Source organism: Chiloscyllium plagiosum, chromosome 21, assembly GCF_004010195.1.
Source record: "Chiloscyllium plagiosum isolate BGI_BamShark_2017 chromosome 21, ASM401019v2, whole genome shotgun sequence".
In the NCBI taxonomy this organism is placed as follows: Eukaryota; Metazoa; Chordata; class Chondrichthyes; order Orectolobiformes; family Hemiscylliidae; genus Chiloscyllium; species Chiloscyllium plagiosum.
In genome coordinates, this window is record NC_057730.1 from 29,064,693 (window position 1) to 29,082,871 (window position 18,179).

Sequence of the window (18,179 nt, forward strand, 5' to 3'; positions counted from 1 at the left end):
GTGGAGTGTTGCAAGGATCACTCCTGCGTCTCAGCTATTTACTTTGTATTTGTATGTTGAAATCATTAACGTAGATTGTAATGTATCTAATTTTGTACCATCAGCAAAGTTCAGGAAGTTATCAAGAGGGCACAGACGCTGCAATGATTAAGTGGGCAGCAAGATGGCAGGTGGAGTGGGGAGGTATGAATATATTCGCTTTGATTATAAAAATGGAATAGAGAAATTTGTTTTCAAGCACGAGGCATCAGGGACACTTGGGTGCGCATATGCAAGGAACACAAATTTAGCATGTAAAATCAGCAATTAAAGGCCTCCTTTAATGGAAGGAGGTTGAAGTACAAGAATGAAGGCTTTGTTTTGATCATCTTAATTTAAATTGTGCTTATACTGGAGGCAGTATGGCAAAGATTGTCCTTGTCCTGAAAGAACTACCCAATGATGACAGACTGAGAAAATCTGGCCTGTCTTCTCAAGTGCTGGATGAGAAAGACACGGGATCAATCATTTTAGAATTGAGAGGATGAGAAATTTCTTCACTGAAAGGTTTGCGCATCTCCGGAATTCAGTGTCCCAAAAGGTGGTTGATGCCCCGTTACTCGCTAGTTTTTTAAAGCTAGGTTATCACACAGGTATTTGGTGTATCTGGGAATCCAAGAATCCAAGAAGAAGATAGGAAAGTGGTATTCAATCTCAAGCTTAGCTGTGTTCATATGAATTGACCAGATTCCCTGTGGAAAAATTGGCTGTATGGAAAATGCAAAGCGGCTGCAAAACCACTTAGATAATTTAAATTAATTGGAATGACTGTGATAGGTGGATTATAAAGTGAAGAATTATGAAATTCACAATTTGGAAGGTGAAATAAATGAGCTGAATTTTTTATTGATACGAGACTAGGAAATTTGTGTTCAAAGGATGTGGACGTCTTTGTCGTGAGTCAAAGTTAACGTGCAGCTACACATGTAGGAAAGCAAATGGTATGTTTCTTTCATACAAAGAAACTTTTTAATATAAAAGTAAAGAAGTCCTTGTACAATTATATGGGGCCTTTATTGATCCAGACCTAATTACATTTTGCAGTTTTGATTTCCTTCTCCTAAGAAAGAGTACAATAGCCTCGGAAGGTCTATAATAATGTCATAAGATTGATTCTTGGAATTGAGAGACTATTGTACGAGGAAAGTTTGGGTTAGATTGTATTCCTCTGAATTAAGCAGAGTGAAAGACCGCATCATTGAAACCTGGAAAAAATAGAGATTTGACAGCGTAATTGTTGAAAGTATGTTTGTCCCAGCTGGGGATTTTGGAATACGAAGTATTGGAATATGGGATCAATCATTTAAGAATGAGATGAGAAACGTCTTCATTCAGTATTCTAGCCCCTTGGAACTTTCTGCATCAGAGAGCTGCAAATACTCAATCATTATGTATTCAAGTCTGAAATCAACTCCTTTTTTAATGTTAAAAGAATTGAGGCATATAGGATAATGTGGACAATGTAACTGAGGTTTAAAAAAAAGGGCCATGATTTTAGTGAATTGTGGAGCAAACTTAAGGGATTAATGTCCTAGCTTTGCTCCTCTTAATTTTTTGTTGTAAATGACAAGGGCATGTATGACTTTGAGAGTGTTTTACTTTAACAGCACAGCAACTTCTTCATGAAAGAAGTAACATTCTAACAGGCAATCAATTTTTGTCAGAACTTCCAACATTTGATGTCAGCCACTGTCCTGATTTGTTTTCAGGATGTGATACTGCATTATGATGAGGCCAAACAAATAAATCATCAACAAATCACATTTGCTCTAAATTCCTATGGAACTAAATTTCCATTTGTCCCACAATTAATATTGGTTTTGTGGGGAGAGGTAAAAGGAGGGAAGTGGAAAGAAAGCAAGGAACAAGCTGGCATCCAGAGGCAAGGCACTTCTCCATTAGGGGGGAGGGACAGTCATCCAGAATCGCACTCTTTTGGGGCACTTTTATCCCATGATTACCACTCGTGCACTGAGAAGTAAAGGAATACTGGTGCACAGGAACCGTGGTTTTCTTTTTTTCATCGCAACATAAACAGACTAAATTTTCTACAAAAACTGCCTCAAATTGCAAAGGATTTCCAGGATGTTGAACTCATTAATGTTTTGACTTCATCCTTCTGCAACTGCTCCTTGAAAATCCTCCAACTCAAATAAATTTCAACACCTCTTTTTAGTCCCGTCTACAACCGCTCCACGACGTGGATGCCATGCCTGCCTCTACCTGCCGATGCACAGCAGCTTCCCTCCATGATTGCGACCCTGAAACACAGGACCTCAAAGTATCCTTCGTGCACAAAGGCTGCCAGCACAGTAAGTCTATAAATTACAAGTCTGTACTTATTGCCTTATCAATGCAAGTCATGCAGACAGACAGGATTCTAGACAAGTATCTTTTATTCATTTACCTGATTTGTCCAAAAATATTGTAAAATCACAAGACAGTGGACATGTGAATCAGGATAATTAACAACTTTTTAAATGTAAATCAACACATGAGGAAAGGATTCTGGTCATAGATTGTAACATGATTATTTTCGTTTTAAGAGCTGTAAAGAGAATCTTGCATCCCTTTCAAAATAGGTGATTAACAGAAAGTAGCTTTTTCAATTCGCACTCAAGATGTGGGTGTCACTGGCTGGACTAGCATTTATTGCCCATCCCAATATGCCATTGAAGGTGAGAGTGAGCTACCACATTGAATTGCTGCAGTCTGTGGTAGGTAGGCATACCCACAGTGCTGTTGGAAATTCTAGGATAGTAGGAGCAAGTCCATAACAAAATGGGCTTGATAAACTGAATACCTGTGCTTGGCCCAGATTTTATTCTTGTTTATCACGTTCTTGTTGACTCTTTGGACATCATTCATTTAAGATATCTTTCCCTGTCCAGCTGCTCAAGTAATGCTGTCTGGGTGGGCTCATTTAATGCTCAAAGCTGCTGCAATGATTTAACCGGTTCACATATTTTCCAGATTAATTTGGAAATGAATTATTTTGCAATATAGATGATTCTTGCCCAAAATTTCATTTCATTAACAACTACTACAATCATACTGATCTTGTAAAATAGTTGAGCAGAATAATTAAGTGAAGTCTATGTTTGTTACATATCCATCAACATATCTTTTTAGTAAAACTTTTCACAAATTGCAATACTAACTCCCTTTAAACTTTAAAAAAAAAATCTGGTTGTGCAATTATTTACAGATGAGTACTAGATTAATAGATTCAAGACTGGTTTTGTCATTGAAAAGTACTAATGTCTCAATCTCAACACCTATTGATATCGTTAAGCTCTCAGGAAAAAGAGGCTTGAAATGCCAAATTGGAATAACTTTGATATGCCTGATTTCTATAATATATGATAATTTGTGTTTTCAAAAAAATCCAATAATTTGAATTCAGTAACATAACTAACATATAAGTCAGTTTTTAATGCTAAAATAATTTTGCGTTATCTAATTTTAATTCGATCAATTTTGAGTTAAGAGGAGCAGACTGGAGAAAAGTGCCAAGTGCTTCACAACTGGAGTCAGACTTGAGCCGAAGCATGAAACAAATCAATTGAAAGCATGGTCAAAAAGCTCAGTTTGCAGTAAATTTTGAAGATGACTTGTCATAAGGTAACAAGCTTGAGGTGGGGTGTTGAAGGAAGAAAATGGGGCTCCACTACCAGCATTACAGCACAGAATTCAGAGAGCGAAGATATGAATCAAATATTTTTTTAAAATTTTCAATAACAGAATGCTGCAAACTGGTATAACAGCAATTGAAAATCGTGAAATAGAGTTGCATTTTTATAATTCAGGATATTCCAAAGTGCTTCAGGGCCAGACCAGTACTTTCAAAATGTAATTTCTATCGTAATGTAGGAACACCTACAGGTTAATTTGTGCACAGCACAGTTCCCAAAACAGGAAAGAGATTGATTATGTTAAGTTTGGAGCATTCCTCGAGTACAGAAGTAACATAACAGTTCAAATGTTTAGGTTTTTGATTTCAGAGATGAGCGAAGAGCATTTTAACTAGGCAGCAAGAATGTTTTGACTCGAGTCCAAGCTGATATCTAATATGTTCATGTTTCACAATAGATCCACACGTGAAATGTTAGTCTAAGCGTGAAAAAGTGAGACTGCATTTAAAAAGTATTCCATTGGTTGTAAAGTGGTGTGTGGTATCCTGAGGATGTGCTGAGGTGCTATATCTATATTATAGATATGTTGGTTGTTCCTCCTTTTTATTATCTTCAATTTTTATATCCAGAGCATTGGTTTTTCCTTTTACCTCCAATTTTATAAATGATAGCCAAATTTTACAATGTTTTTCAGTGACATCTCAGGAGGATGCTTTAAGCAAAAAGTATCCTTTTTCTCATTTCAATTTTAAAATGCTGTAATTTCGGTGGAAATTAAATTCTTAAGCAGAGTGGATTAATATAAGTGGCACAGCTAGGATTCCAATTTTTGGGCAGGTTCATTTCCCTGTTACGTTGAGTGGAACTTGTAGAATGTTTTTGCATCCGTAAACAACCATATTGTCCTCTTGTACTTGTACATAGCTAAACTGTTTGATCTTTTGTGGATTTCTGATTTCTCTTTTTGGTAACTTAGCTTCTCATAAGGAAAACTCACTGTAATACTTCCCCACAGTTAAAACTTGTCGATTTGTATTTAGGTACTATATGCAAGTTGCTTTCCCTCACAGTATACCTATGTAAGAAGCATATTGCTTTTCAGAATATTTTAATTACACTAATCTATGCAAGTGTCTCCTCATTTGTTTGGCATGAAATGTACAAAGTGTACGTTGCCTCTTTTACAGACATGAACCTTTTATTGGCCAGTGCAGTTGGCTTTGATTCATTCATTCCTGGTATTTGTACAATATTTGAGAAATTCTCAATGGGTTTGATACATTTGGAAATCAAACAGTGTCTAGTTTATAATGCATTTTGCCAGATTATTCTGTAAATTGATTCAATTGTACAGAGTTTCTTTTTCTTTCTCCATCAACAGGAACAGTTTCTAGTCCCTGATCACACAATCAAAGACATCAGTGGTGCTTCCTTCGCAGGCTTCTATTATATTTGCTTCCAAAAATCCACAGCTTCGATAGAAGGCTACTATTACCACAGAAGTTCAGAATGGTGAGAGCAACTAGACATTTCAATTTGAATGAATATTGGCACTTTCACCCAGGATTATGAAAATAATCAATATATTAAATTGTTATTCTAATATATCCCATTGCGTGTGTGAATGTCAGGAAGGAGGAGGCCATGAGCCACTTGAGTCTATTCCAGCATTAAATTTTACATGGCTGATTTGTATCTCAAATTGTAATTTAGCCAGTTTTTTTTTCTTCTGTCCTCTGGCGTTACCTGATGGAAGTCCATGATCTCTGTTTAGAGAATTCTAAATAACCCCTCGACTGTACCATTTTTGGGAAGTGAATTCCAGAATTCAATTATGTCTCGTTAATTATTAATTATTTATTATTCCTTATTTTGGATTAACACCAGAAGAAAAAATTTCTCTGCATCTGCTGTCAAACCCTTTTTTAGTTTTCAGATTAGGTTACAATTAGATCACTCTCAAATTTCTAAAACCTTTTATTCCAACCTTCCCAAGAACAGTGGTCAACATATCATTAAACTTTCTTTGATGTTTTTCATTTTTTCATTTTTCAATTTTAGACAATTGTGTGCATGGATCCCCAAAATTGATTTGATCTTCAGCAGCACTTATCACCATTTAAAGAAATACTTACATTTGTCTTGGATCCAAAATGGATGTCCTTGTTCTTCTCCACATTTGAAATCCAGCAATTATAGAATGATACATTTCAGAAGGAGGTCAATCGGCCCATTGTGTCTGTGTCAGCAGTTTGGAAGAGCTATCCAATTTCTTCCATCCAGCTTATTCTTTTCACCTTTCTGTATTTTCCTGTAACTGCCAGCTAGCATTCTCTTAAACTTTGTATAATTCGTGCACTTGGAGACAAGTATTCAAAGGATCATCCTTCACCATTTCCACCATCTCCTGCAAGATGCTGCCACCCACACATCATCCCTCCACTGTCAGCATTCTGTGAGGAATATTCCCTCTACCTTTGTCTACTCCTCTATCACTCCTAATGCATCACTCCTCTGTGACACCTTCCCATGCAATCAAAGATGATGTCACACTCTTCTATTCACCACCACCTGTCCAAGGCCCCAAACATGCCTTTTGGCTGAATCAGTGTTTCACTTGTGCTTTCCTGAATCTCATCTTCTGCATTTGCTCACAATGTAATCTCTTTTACATTGTCAAGACTAAACACAGACTACCTGTACATGACTACTTTGCAGGACACTTCCACTCTGTCCATAGGAATGACCCTGACCACCTAATTGCTTGCTGTTTCAATAAAACATTTTCTCTTGCTAAAATTCCTGTCTTGGGTCTGTTGTGAAGTTCCAACGAAGCACAATGCAAGCTTGAGGAACAACACCACCTCATTTTCCATTAAGGCATTTTACAGCCTCAAAGTCTCAGCATTGATTTCAATCACTTCAGAAATAACTACATTATGTCTGTTCAGTCTTTCTTAGAATCTTCATATCCTCCATAGCTTTGTTTGTGTCTTGTTTATACTTAATAGGACCAATTCTTCATCCTTCATGTCTTAATTTACACCCATTTCAATTTTTTTACCACCGCTAACGTCCCCTTTATTTTGGCAGTGGCCTCTGTATTTGTCAGAAGTATATAAAAAATCATTTCTCAACACCTATTCTGAAGAAAGGACGTATTGGACTCAAGTTAATTCTGTTTCTCCAAAGTGCTGCTAGACATGCTTAGTTTCTCAAGTGTTTTCTGTTTGTTTCTGATTTCTAGCATCCACAGTATTTTACATTTGTTCCCTAAATTACACAATTTGACATATTCCTCCAATTAGAACACTTTCTACATCCTAATCAATTTCCAAGCCATTTATATTCCATCCTGGTACAGTATCATGGATATCTTTGTATTTGGCAAACGTTTGATAAATCGGTCAGATGTTGCAGTCAGTGTCATACAGATAACATGAGTAGGATGAGGTACTGCGGGTATATTTCAATTGCTCTAAAATCTATTCGTTAGTAGTTTGTAACCCCTGGACAACTCCTGGTGGCAGGTGCAGGAGAGTCCGGAAGAGGAATATATGCAGAGAAAGTGGGGAAGAAAAGATTTGTGGGATTTTGTTTTGGTCTTTTGAGGTGGGACCTATAAAAGCTAGATAAATCAAGGCATACCAGCATATTAGTCAGTTGGATAATTTGGTAATGCTATTGGGCAGGGTTTAACCTAACTTGGCATAGAGATGGAAACCTGATTGTAGATTTGGAAAGAAGAGAAGCAAATCTAGAAATTGAACACAAAACTAGTAAACATGAAGGTAGAGGAAGTGAGGGCTGGAGAAGTAACCACAAAGAAAGTGAATGAGGCAGATAAATGAAGGGCATGGGTAGAAACTTGAAAATATTTAATGGTTATTACTGAAACATCATTTAAAAATGGCACGAATGGGAAACCATTGATTCTGCAGTTTGCAAATAAGTTAGAAGTAGGCATTAAGTGGAGGAGTGAAGTACTGGCTAAGGAAAGAATTACAGCTATGAAGACAGATAATATGTGAGAAAAGGAACAATAATGTGGACATGCTAGTGTTAGACCAGGGCGGACAAAGTCTGAAGTCCTGTGATACCGGGATATAGTCCAACAGATTTTTTTAAAATTACAAGCTTTTGGAACACTGTTCCTTCATCACTTCACCTAAGGAAGCTTGTGGTTTCAAATAAATCTGTTAGACTGTAACCTGGTGTTATGTGACTTCTGGATCTATGAGAAGGATCAGTAAATGAAGCTATACAGATTGACATTCTCTCTTTTCATATTCTTCAATCTATAGTGGCACTTTAGACCTTCCAAGCAATCATAGAGATTTAATTCCAAAGACAGTGGAAGATTTCTGAAATGCAAAACAATGTGGCATTGATGCAGGATTTCAATTACCCTAATATTAATGAGATAGAAGTAGCATAATGGAGCTCAGAATTTTTAATGAATTAGAATTCATTTAGTCTGTTGTATCAAGTCCAACAAGAGAAGTTATTTACTAAGACATAAAGAAAAAAGCTAGAAAGTAAATGGAAGGGGTATTGTTGGTGCAGCATTTTATTAGCAGTGATCTTAGCTGTCGACACATTTAAAAAGACAAAGATCAGGAATAGGTTGGGGAAGGTATATTTTACTAAACTGAAGTGATTTTGCAAAAGTAGACTGGAAACGGGTACTTGAAGGTGAATCATCCTCAGTAATGAGGGGATTCAATGAGGAGAAGTGGGAGGATTCAAAGGAAATATGTTCCCTTAAAAGAAAAAGGTAACTTTGAAGTCAACAGCCTCTTTGTCAAAGAGTGTACTGGGGAAACTATATCTAATGTTGAGAGTTTAAAATTTTGGAATATAGAAAGTAGAGGAGTAAAATTGAAAAGGAAATTTGAAAAGCAAAGGGAGGGCATGAAAATACTGGCAAATAAGATCAAAGAAAACAAAATCTTTTTAAGCATCTAAAAAGCGAGAGAATAGCTAAAGAGAGAAACTCTCACGACTCCAAAGAGGAGCAGTAGATGTTTCTTAATTCGTATTTTACGCCTCTTCAAAAAAGATGTTTTAGTTGTATGAAATATTGAATGGAATAAAAAATAGTAAGAAAGAGGTATCATTTAAAGGTTTTTATCATTTTTGAAAGTAGACAAATTGCCAGATTAGGCTGATGCATATCCTGGGTCATTTAAAGAAGAAAAAGCGATGATGTTAACCATTATTTTACAATCCTTTCTGGCCATAGGCATGGTACTGGAAGAATATCAACTTTGTTTAAAGAGTGAGGAAGAGAACAAGTAATTACAGCCCAGTCAACCTAATCTTGGTAGTGGGGAAAATAAAATGTTCTGAAGGGCAGTATTAATCATTTGGGGAAAAAAACTGATCAATCAAATAATCAGTGTTAATTTCTTAATAGAAGTTTGTCTGACCCATTTTTAATTGTAAGGAGGCAATGAGGATAATAAATGTGCATAACACATTTTGATGTGGTCTACATCGATTTTAGCAAAACTTTTGACAAGGTCCCACTTAGACTCATAACAAAAGTCCAAAAGGTTCAAGGAAATGTGACTGGATCCAATTGGGAGCAAAGGATTATAGTTATTGTGTGTATTTTGTCTGAAAGGCTGTTTTCAGTGGGTGCCCTGAGTTCAGTATTGTGTATCTTGATTTTCATCCAAAAGACAGTGGTTATGATGTGAAGTTGTTGAACACAGTCTTTCATCTAGAAGGCTGCAAATTGCTTGGTTGAAAGATGTGGTGCAGTTCTTCAAGTTCGAGTTCAGTTTTGATGGAGCAGTTGTTGAGACAAAAGTGGAAAAGCCAGAAGTGGGATCATGAAAACAAAGAATTAAAATGGGCTGTAATTACTTGTTCTCTTCCTCACTCTTTAAACAAAGTTGATATTCTTCCAGTACCATGCCTAGACCAGAAACTCTAGGGGTCAGACTTACAGACTGAACGGAGTCCACTAAGCAACTTATTTAATTCCAATGATGCTGCCATACTTGCTGAGTTGTCCCACATTTTCCATTTGAATTTCAGATTTCCAGCATCTACAATACTTCTAAAGTTTGTTAGATATAGGTTACTTGTCACGGATGTGTTGATTTTCTGTTCAACTCATTTGTTCAAATGCTTACTCACTTGTTCAAAACTGGTTCTGGTAACTTCTCCATAAATGAAGTTAGTGTGGTATGCCTGTAATTTCCTACTTCATCCCCAACTGTTTCTTATTGAAATGACTTTGGTTTTGTTTGCAAAAAGGTTAATGATAATTTGTCAGAGCTGAATCGCACAGCACTCCAGAATACAGTGCAGTTGTACCATGTAGTCTTAAAAAAAATTAATCCCTGCATATCTAATACATTCTTTATATATTGTTGCTATATTTAGAATACTACATTCTCTAACTTACTACTCCTCGGTTTAAAATTTTATTTTGACAATCTCTAGTATACTAAGACATTATTATTTGAAACATTTAATAATAGTGTTAAAAGGTTTGGGACACTGACTTTAAAATTGAGTTTTTAAAGAAAAGTTACATTGGTCAAGAGTTCGATTTTTCCTTAACCTGTTCCATGTGAAGATTGAGATTTGACTGCGCATTGACAATCTCAGGGACTTTGCTCAAATGTAAGCACTGAGACTGCACAATTAAACTGCACAGAGGGCGAAGGACCCCACTCATGAGCTTAATGTTCTCTTAATGCAGTTACATACATGGTGTTTAAGTCACAGAATAGAAAGCTCTTAGTCATGCATACCAGTTATTGGTTGGCTTGTTTGTTTTATTATACAAGTATAAGATTGAACCTTGAAGTCTTAATTTAAGTATTTTGTTCTATCCAACAGGTACCAGTCTTTAAACCTGACACATGTCCCTGAACACAGCACCCCCATCTATGAGTTCCGGTGATATTCATCAATACAACCCTCCTCAGACAGTTGGGGAGAGGGGGCATAAGCAGATGGTGAAACTGTTTAGGGGGAAGAACGTAAGAGAAACAAAAGTGTTCTGTAACAATGAGAACAATTACTGTTTTCTCTGCTGCTGACAGACTGACCACAACACAATGAGGAGCTCGAGCATCAATAATCTAATCCAAGTGCATGACTGTTGGAGCTTGTTTTCACCGAGGGGGGGAAAAAAGAACTCATTTTAATCTCATTTTTAATGCTAATTTAAACTGCACTTACTGATTTTTAATTTTGGTGTCAGATTTAAATTCTTTTCGTAGTTCTAACTTTGTTGTACAAGAACTAATGTACCGATAGCACAAGAGCTGTGTGCTATTGTTTTGTTTTGTTTTTGTTTTGTTTCCCCTTTTTGCTGTTGCTATTTTTATACATTGCTAATCAAGCTTGGATTCTTTAGATGGTCTTTTTAATCTACTCTACTGGTGCTGTTGCACATGTTCTGTGCGAGGTTTTTATGGGAGAACAGAAGTGGCCTTATCCTAACAGCAGCAGATGTTTTAGATACCACAAAACAGTATTGGAGGAGAGAAGTTAAATACTCTAAACAAATAACTGAATTCTGTAAGACTGAAGTTGTATAGGGAATTTCTGAAGTGATAGATATTGGATACCTGGCAATATGTTATTTAGGCCTGTGACCTAATTGGGAAACTGAGGTTTAAACCAAACCCTTGGAAAGTAGTTGCCAGGCTGCAGGTTTGTAAATTCCTGCTAATGCGTACTTCACGTGGAGTTTAAGTTGTACTTTTTTGTGCATGTGGCAGGAGAGGGTGTTCCATTGTTGGTGCTAACCCAACTTTTCACAGAAGGAAACTGTGTGCCTTTCCTGATGTAATTCCGTCAGATTTATAGAAACATTGAACTTAACCTTACAATAGTGGGAAATTTCATGCACAGAATATTTCTCATTTTAAGGTTGAAGCCCATCTTGCCCCATCCCAGGAAAGCCTTTGTGCAGAGCATGTGCAAAGCATTGGGTTTTCAGGTTACGTATGCACAAAAGATGAACAGAAAAAAATTCACCTTAGATCTAGCTTTGGGTCTGACTATCCAGTTGATGATGGATGTTGCACTTAAATATTGGGTGGGGGAGAGGAAAAGAGGTTTCCAAATTGGACAACCTATTTAATATAATTTTTAAAATATAGATGTTTAAATTAAATTGGTGCAAAAACAATTTTTCTTCTAGTTATGACTAGATATGCAGGATGTTAATGCCTACAGAGTGAAAAATGAAAATTTCCTGGACTAACCATAACACTTAGTGAAATTCTAGTTATGGCACTGAGTATTCAAATTAAATCTAACATTGAATGAAATGGGAAGGATTTCAATAAAAGTGAAATTATCATGCAACTTCAGGACATTTCAACATCCAAGGGAGGGGATGTCATTTCCTCTTCATGTAAAATCAAAGAAAAATTATTTTACAACCATTGTAAACCAATGATGTACAAAGGAATGTAATATCACCACTTGTACAAATTTATTGCACCGGCTTTTTTGTCCATTGTGACTTCTATAAAAATAACTAAATCCTGATAAATGCTTTACTGATTTGCCAAGAAGGATGCTATACCTGAATCAGGAGTATGTCTACTTTAGTGTGTGTGCCTATATGGCAGTGTATGTGTGTGTCCTGAATGAATTGAGAGTGAATGAGATGGAATTTCACCCTGGGATCAAGATTTTGCATTGATTAGGTTTGCATTCTTTTAATTGAAATCTCTCCTTTAAAAAGAAAACATCTGAACAGACTCTAATACTGGAACCTACATCGAAAAGTGAGGGTGGTGTTTGCTTTATCCTATTGCAACCGTTTTTGGAAAATAGGAACTTCTAATTTCACACAGGTCAAGAATTCCTTTTCTTCTGAATTGTACATTTATTTGGAATTCCACTAAGTAAGCTGAAAGTCCATTTTTTAATTTAAAACATATATGAAGAGTTGTGTAAATGGGAGGCAGGATGGATGGATGACTAGGGTGAAACAACTGAGTTTGACCTAATGACACTTGAAAGAGAGCAATGAACTAGTTTTGAAAATGAGTTGATTTTATTGTATAAATCAGAACATGGAAATGAATGTTTTATTACATTGCATTGTTCATGAGACATCAGGAGCTTTAAGTTTCAGGTCTGTGGTGAAATAAGTGAGGGTACCACATGCAATAAAGTTCCTTGTGAAAGACTTTATGGAGTTTGAATTCTTTTCCGCTCTTGTAATAGGAATTGAATATTACTTGAATGCATTCCAGGGAATTAAATTGGAATGTTTACAGTATTAGCACATTAACTTTGGCAAAATACGAAACCATTAATTTTAATTAATGATACGGTTAACTGTCTTCTATCCAGCCGGACAATCTTATAGGTTTATCTAAAAGTTCTGGATGTAGGTTTGCTCACTGAACTGGAAGGTTCATTTTTAGATGTTTAGTCACCATACTAGATGGTATCTTCAGTGAGCCTCTGAATGAAGCATTGCTGATGATTCCTGCTTTCTATTATATGTTTGGGTTGCTGATGTCATTTCCTGCGGTGATGTCATTTTCTGTTCTTTTTCTCAGGGGTTGGTAAATTGGGTCCAATGTAATGTTTGTTGATAGAGTCCCTGTTGGCATGCCTGCGTCTCCTAAATTTTGCGCATGTCTCAGTTTGGCCCGTCCTAGGTTGGATGTTAAATCAAGTTTTGAAGATTTGTAGCTCAGGTTGAGGTTCTGGATGTAGGTTTGCTCGCTGAGCTGGAAGGTTCATTTCCAGACATTTTGTCATCCTATTAGGTAACATCTTCAGTGGGCCTCAGGCGAAGCACTGTACATAATTCCTGTGCTTTTTATTTATATGTTTGGGTTTCTTTGGGCTGGTGATGTTATTTCTTGTGGTGATGTCATTTTCTGTTCCTTTTACTCAGGGAGTGGTAGATGGGGTCGAACTAGATGTATTGATAGCATTCCAACTGGAACTCTATGCTTCTAGGAATTCTCGTGCATGTCTCTGTTTGGCTTGTCCTAAGATGGATGTGTTATCCCAGTCAAAATGGTGTCCTCCTTTATCTGTATGTAAGGACACGAGTGAGAGAGGGTCATGTCGTTTTGTGGCTAGTTGATGTTCATGTATCCTGGTGGCTAGTTTTTCTGCCTGTTTGTCCAATATAGTGTTTGTTACAGTCCTTGCATGGTATTTTGTAAATGACATTATTTTTGCTTGTTTCTGTATAGGGTCTTTCAAGTTAATTAGCTGCTGTTTTAGTGTGTTGGTGGGTTTGTGGGCTACCATGATGCAAGGTGTCTGAGTAGTGTGGCAGTCATTTTCAAGATGTCTTTGAAGTAGGGGTAAGTGGCTACAGTTTCTGGACATAGTTTGTCTGCTTGTTTGGGTTTGTTGCTGAGAAATTGGCAGACTGTGTTCATTGGCTACCCGTTCTTATTGAATACACTGTATAGGTGATTTTCCTCTGCTCTACATAGTTCCTCTGTGCTGCAGTGTGTAGTGGCTCGTTGGAATAATGTTTTGAAGCAGCTTAGTTTGTGAATGTTGGGGTGATTGCTTCTGTAGTTCACTATTTGGTCCGTATGTGTTGTTTGCCTGCAGATGCTGGTTTGAAGTTCACCATTGGCTGTTTGCTCTACTGTGAAAGCAAAAGAAATGGCAGTTTGCTTTTGCTTTCCTCCTCTTTAGTGAATTTTATGCCAGCAAGGGTATTATTGATGGTCGTGAATGTTTCCTCTCATTTGTTTCGTTTAGCAATGACAAAGGTGTCATCCATGTAGCAGACCCAAAGTTTGGGCTGGATGGTTGGCAGAGCTATTTGTTAGAGTCTGTGCATTACTGTCTCTGCTAAGAACCCTCACATACAGATGAGGAAGGACACCACTTCAACTGGGATAACACATCCATCTGGGTGTGTTTGCTCGCTGAGCTGAAAGGTTCATTTCCAGACATTTCGTTTCCTGTTTTCTATTTATATGTTTGGGTTTCTTTGGGCTGGTGATGTCATTTCCAATTAGTTTTCTCAGGGGTTGATAGATGGGGTCTAATTGGTGTTCATGTATCCTGATGGCTAGTTTCTGCCTGCTTGTCCAATGTCGTGTTTGTCACAGTTCTTGCATGGTATTTTGTAAACGATATTAGTTTTGCTTGTTGTCTGTATAAGGTCTTTCAAGTTCATTAGCTGCTGTTTTAGTGTATTGGTAGGTTTGAGTGCTACCATGATGCCAAGGTGTCTGAGTAGTGTGGCAGTCATTTCAGAGATGTCTTTGATGTAGGGGAGAGTGGTTAGAGTTTCTGGACATGTTTGGTCTGCTGGCTTAGGTTTGTTACTGAGAAACCGGCACACTGTCCAATGTAGTGTTTGTCACAATGAACAAACGGGCAGAAAGCTAGCCCCTCTCAATTAAGTCCTTACATATAGATGAGGAAGGATACCAGTTCAACTGGGACAACACATTCATTGTAGGACAAGCCAAACAGAGAGAGACGCACAAGAATTCCTAGAAGCGTGGCATTCCAACTGGAAGTCAGTCAACAAACACATTGACTTGGACCTGATTTACCACCCCCTGAGAAGGAAAACAGAAATGACATCACCAACCCAAATGTATAAATAGAAAGCAGAAATCATCAGCAATTCTTCATCTGAAGATATTACCTCGTACGGTGACGAAACGTCTAAAAGTGAACCTTCTAGCTCAGGGAGCAAGCCTTAATCCAGAACCTCAATCTGAGGTACAAATCTTCTCAAGACTCACTAATTTATCTACAGGAACATTGAGATTAAAAGAAGGAGGAAGAAGTGCTCAGTTTGTCATTTAAAATGAAGTCTGTGATATAACACAGCTAATTTTATTTTTGGAAAGCACATTCCACTGTTTGAACTTTAGACAAATCAGTAGTGCCTCAAGGATCAGTGCTGGGTCCACTACTTTTTGTTATTTATATAAATGATTTGGATATGAGCATAAGAGGTATAGTTAGTAAGTTTGCAGATGACACCAAAATTGGAGGTGTAGTGGACAGCGAAGAAGATTACCTACAGTTACAACGGGATCTTGATCAGATGGGCCAATGGGCTGAGAAATGACAGGTGGAGATTAATTTAAATAAATGCGAGGTGCTGCATTTTCGGAAAGCAAATTTTAGCAGGACTTATACACTTAATGGTAAGGTCCTATGGAGTGTTGCTGAACAAAGAGATCTTGGAGTGCAGGTTCATAGCTCCTTGAAAGTGGAGTCGCAGGTAGATAGGATAGTGAAGAAGGCGTTTGGTATGCTCTCCTTTATTGGTCACATTATAGAGTACAGGGGTTGGGAGATCATGTTGTGGCTGTACAGGACATTGTTTAGGCTACTTTTGGAATATTGCGTGCAATTCTGGTCGTCTTCCTATCGGAAGTATATTGTGAAATTTGAAAGGGTTCAGAAAAGATTTACAAGGACATTGCCAAGGTTGGAGGATTTGATCTACAGAGAGAGGTTGATTAGGCTGGGGCTGTTTTCTCTGGAGTCCCTGAGGCTGAGGAGTGACCTTTACAGAGGTCTATAAAATCATGACGGGCACGGATAGGATAAATAGACAAAGTCTCTTTCCTGGGGGGGGGTGGAGTCCAGAACTAGAGGGCATAGGCTTAGGGTGAGAGGGGAAAGATATAAAAGAGACCAAAGGGGCAACTTTATCACACAGAAGGTGATATGTGTATGGAATGAGCTGCCAGAGGAAGTGGTGGAGGCTGGTACAATTGCAACGTTTAAAAGGCATTTGGATGGGTATATGAATAGGAAGGGTTTGGAGGGATATGGACTGAGTACTGGCAGATCAGACTAGATTGGTTTGAGATATCTGGTTTACATGGACGAGTTGGACCGAAGGGTCTGTTTCTATGCTGTACATCTCTATGATACGATAATAGTTTATTTATTCATGGGTTGAGGGTGTCACTGGCCAGGTGCTAGCACTTATTGCCCAGAGGGAAGTTAAGAATTAACTAAATTGCTGTAGGTCTGGAGTCCTATTTAGGCCAGACCAGGAAAGGTTGATATTTATCTTCCCAAAAGGGTATTGGTGCACCAGTGGATTTTTCTGACCATAGATCCATAGTCATCATTAGGCATTTTATTTCCAGATGTTTATTGAATTTGAATTTCACCACTCATTGTGGCAGGATTCAAACCCAGGTCCCCAAGACATTATCTGAATCTCTGGGTTAAAAATGCAGTAATAATACCACGAGACAATCGTCTCTCCTTGCTTGAGGAGTCAAGTCTGTTTGATTGTAATATGTCACCTTTCAATACCAGGTAAAGTCACCATAGACAAAGGATCATAGTGCTGTTCTTTAATGAGAGAGATGACTTATGGTAGTTTAACCTGAGGATCACTACATCAGACGTGGGGAGCGGCAGAGAAGGCGTGGCCATGGTGACTTCAACTGGTGTGATAATTGAATCCATACCATTGGAATCACTCTGCCCCCAGCCAATTGCGCTAACTGACCCCAGGTATATAATGGTGGGGCAATAGGTTCTTGTCGTGCAGTTGCAGTGTCTCTACCTCTGGACCAAGAAACTTGGATTCACGTCCCAACATATGTTGATTAGAAAATATCCACAGTGGTGGGAAAGGACTTCCGAGCAATAGCACAACACACGATAAACAGGAAGAGGTAACTTCACTCAGTGAGCAAAAAGCATCATTGGCATATTAAATGATAAAGTGTGAAGTGTTTTTTTTGTAAGTAAGGATATTTTGCTTTGATAAGCTTAAGCAGCAGAAGTATCTGGAGATGCAGGTACACTAATTGTAAAGAAGCAATGGAGTTTACACAATAATGCAGAGGAGCTAATTTCTAGAATTCAAAACCATATTAGTTTAACGCTACTTAGAAAACTGCAAAGACCACGTGATGAAACTAGGCAATGGAAAAGTGGCAAAAATGTTGTTTGTCAAAATGGAAAAATGTTTGGCAAACTTGTAAGCAGTTTGGAGCATGTGATGATTTGTAAATGAACATAAATTTTGAATTTTTTTTCTCTATTCGAACAAAACCAACATCATAGAACATTACAGCGCAGTACAGGCCCTTTGGCCCTCGATGTTGCGCCGCCCTGTTATACTAATCTGAAGCCCATCCCACCTTACTATTCCATGTACGTCCATATGCCTGTCCAATTGTGGGATATAGGCGAATTAATGTTATTTCTGCAATTATAAGTTCTGACACAGAGTAAATGAATTCACATTAGTTTGGGATTATTTCGGCCGAGAGCTGACTTAGCAAGAATGAGGAAATATATAATCCATTACAAAATGGTATGTTAGCATGAGACGTGATTACAAAACAATGGTAGAAATACAGGCACTAGATAAAATGCTGTGAAGAGAGGCCTGTATAAACAGTAGGTTTCCCACTTGTATGGGGACACAGGAACAAACCCCAATTAAAAGGGCTTAGTGATAAGATGCTGTGAGGGGCAGCGCAGATGGAGGGAGCAGATAATGGTAAGCAAAGGATGGGATGA

The 18,179-nt window shown here is 37.7% G+C and overlaps 1 protein-coding gene across 3 annotated transcripts in view; it reads left to right on the plus strand.

Annotated features, from left to right (window-relative positions):
• Positions 1–12,852, plus strand: part of gid4 (GID complex subunit 4 homolog) — a 51,623-nt gene extending 38,771 nt beyond the window's left edge. Inside the window, exons 5-7 of one of the 3 annotated variants that reach the window (XR_006314784.1) lie at positions 105–183; positions 2,216–2,351; positions 5,056–5,170. Coding sequence is in view for 2 of the 3 variants with exons in the window: in XM_043711619.1 (XP_043567554.1) it covers positions 5,056–5,186; positions 10,536–10,599 (195 nt within the window). In the remaining variant the exon portion in view is untranslated. Of the gene's footprint in view, positions 1–104; positions 184–2,215; positions 2,352–5,055; positions 5,187–10,535 lie in introns of those variants that run through there. The other 2 variants (XM_043711620.1, XM_043711619.1) reach the window with 2 other exon arrangements.
• Positions 12,853–18,179: the final 5,327 nt, after the last annotated feature.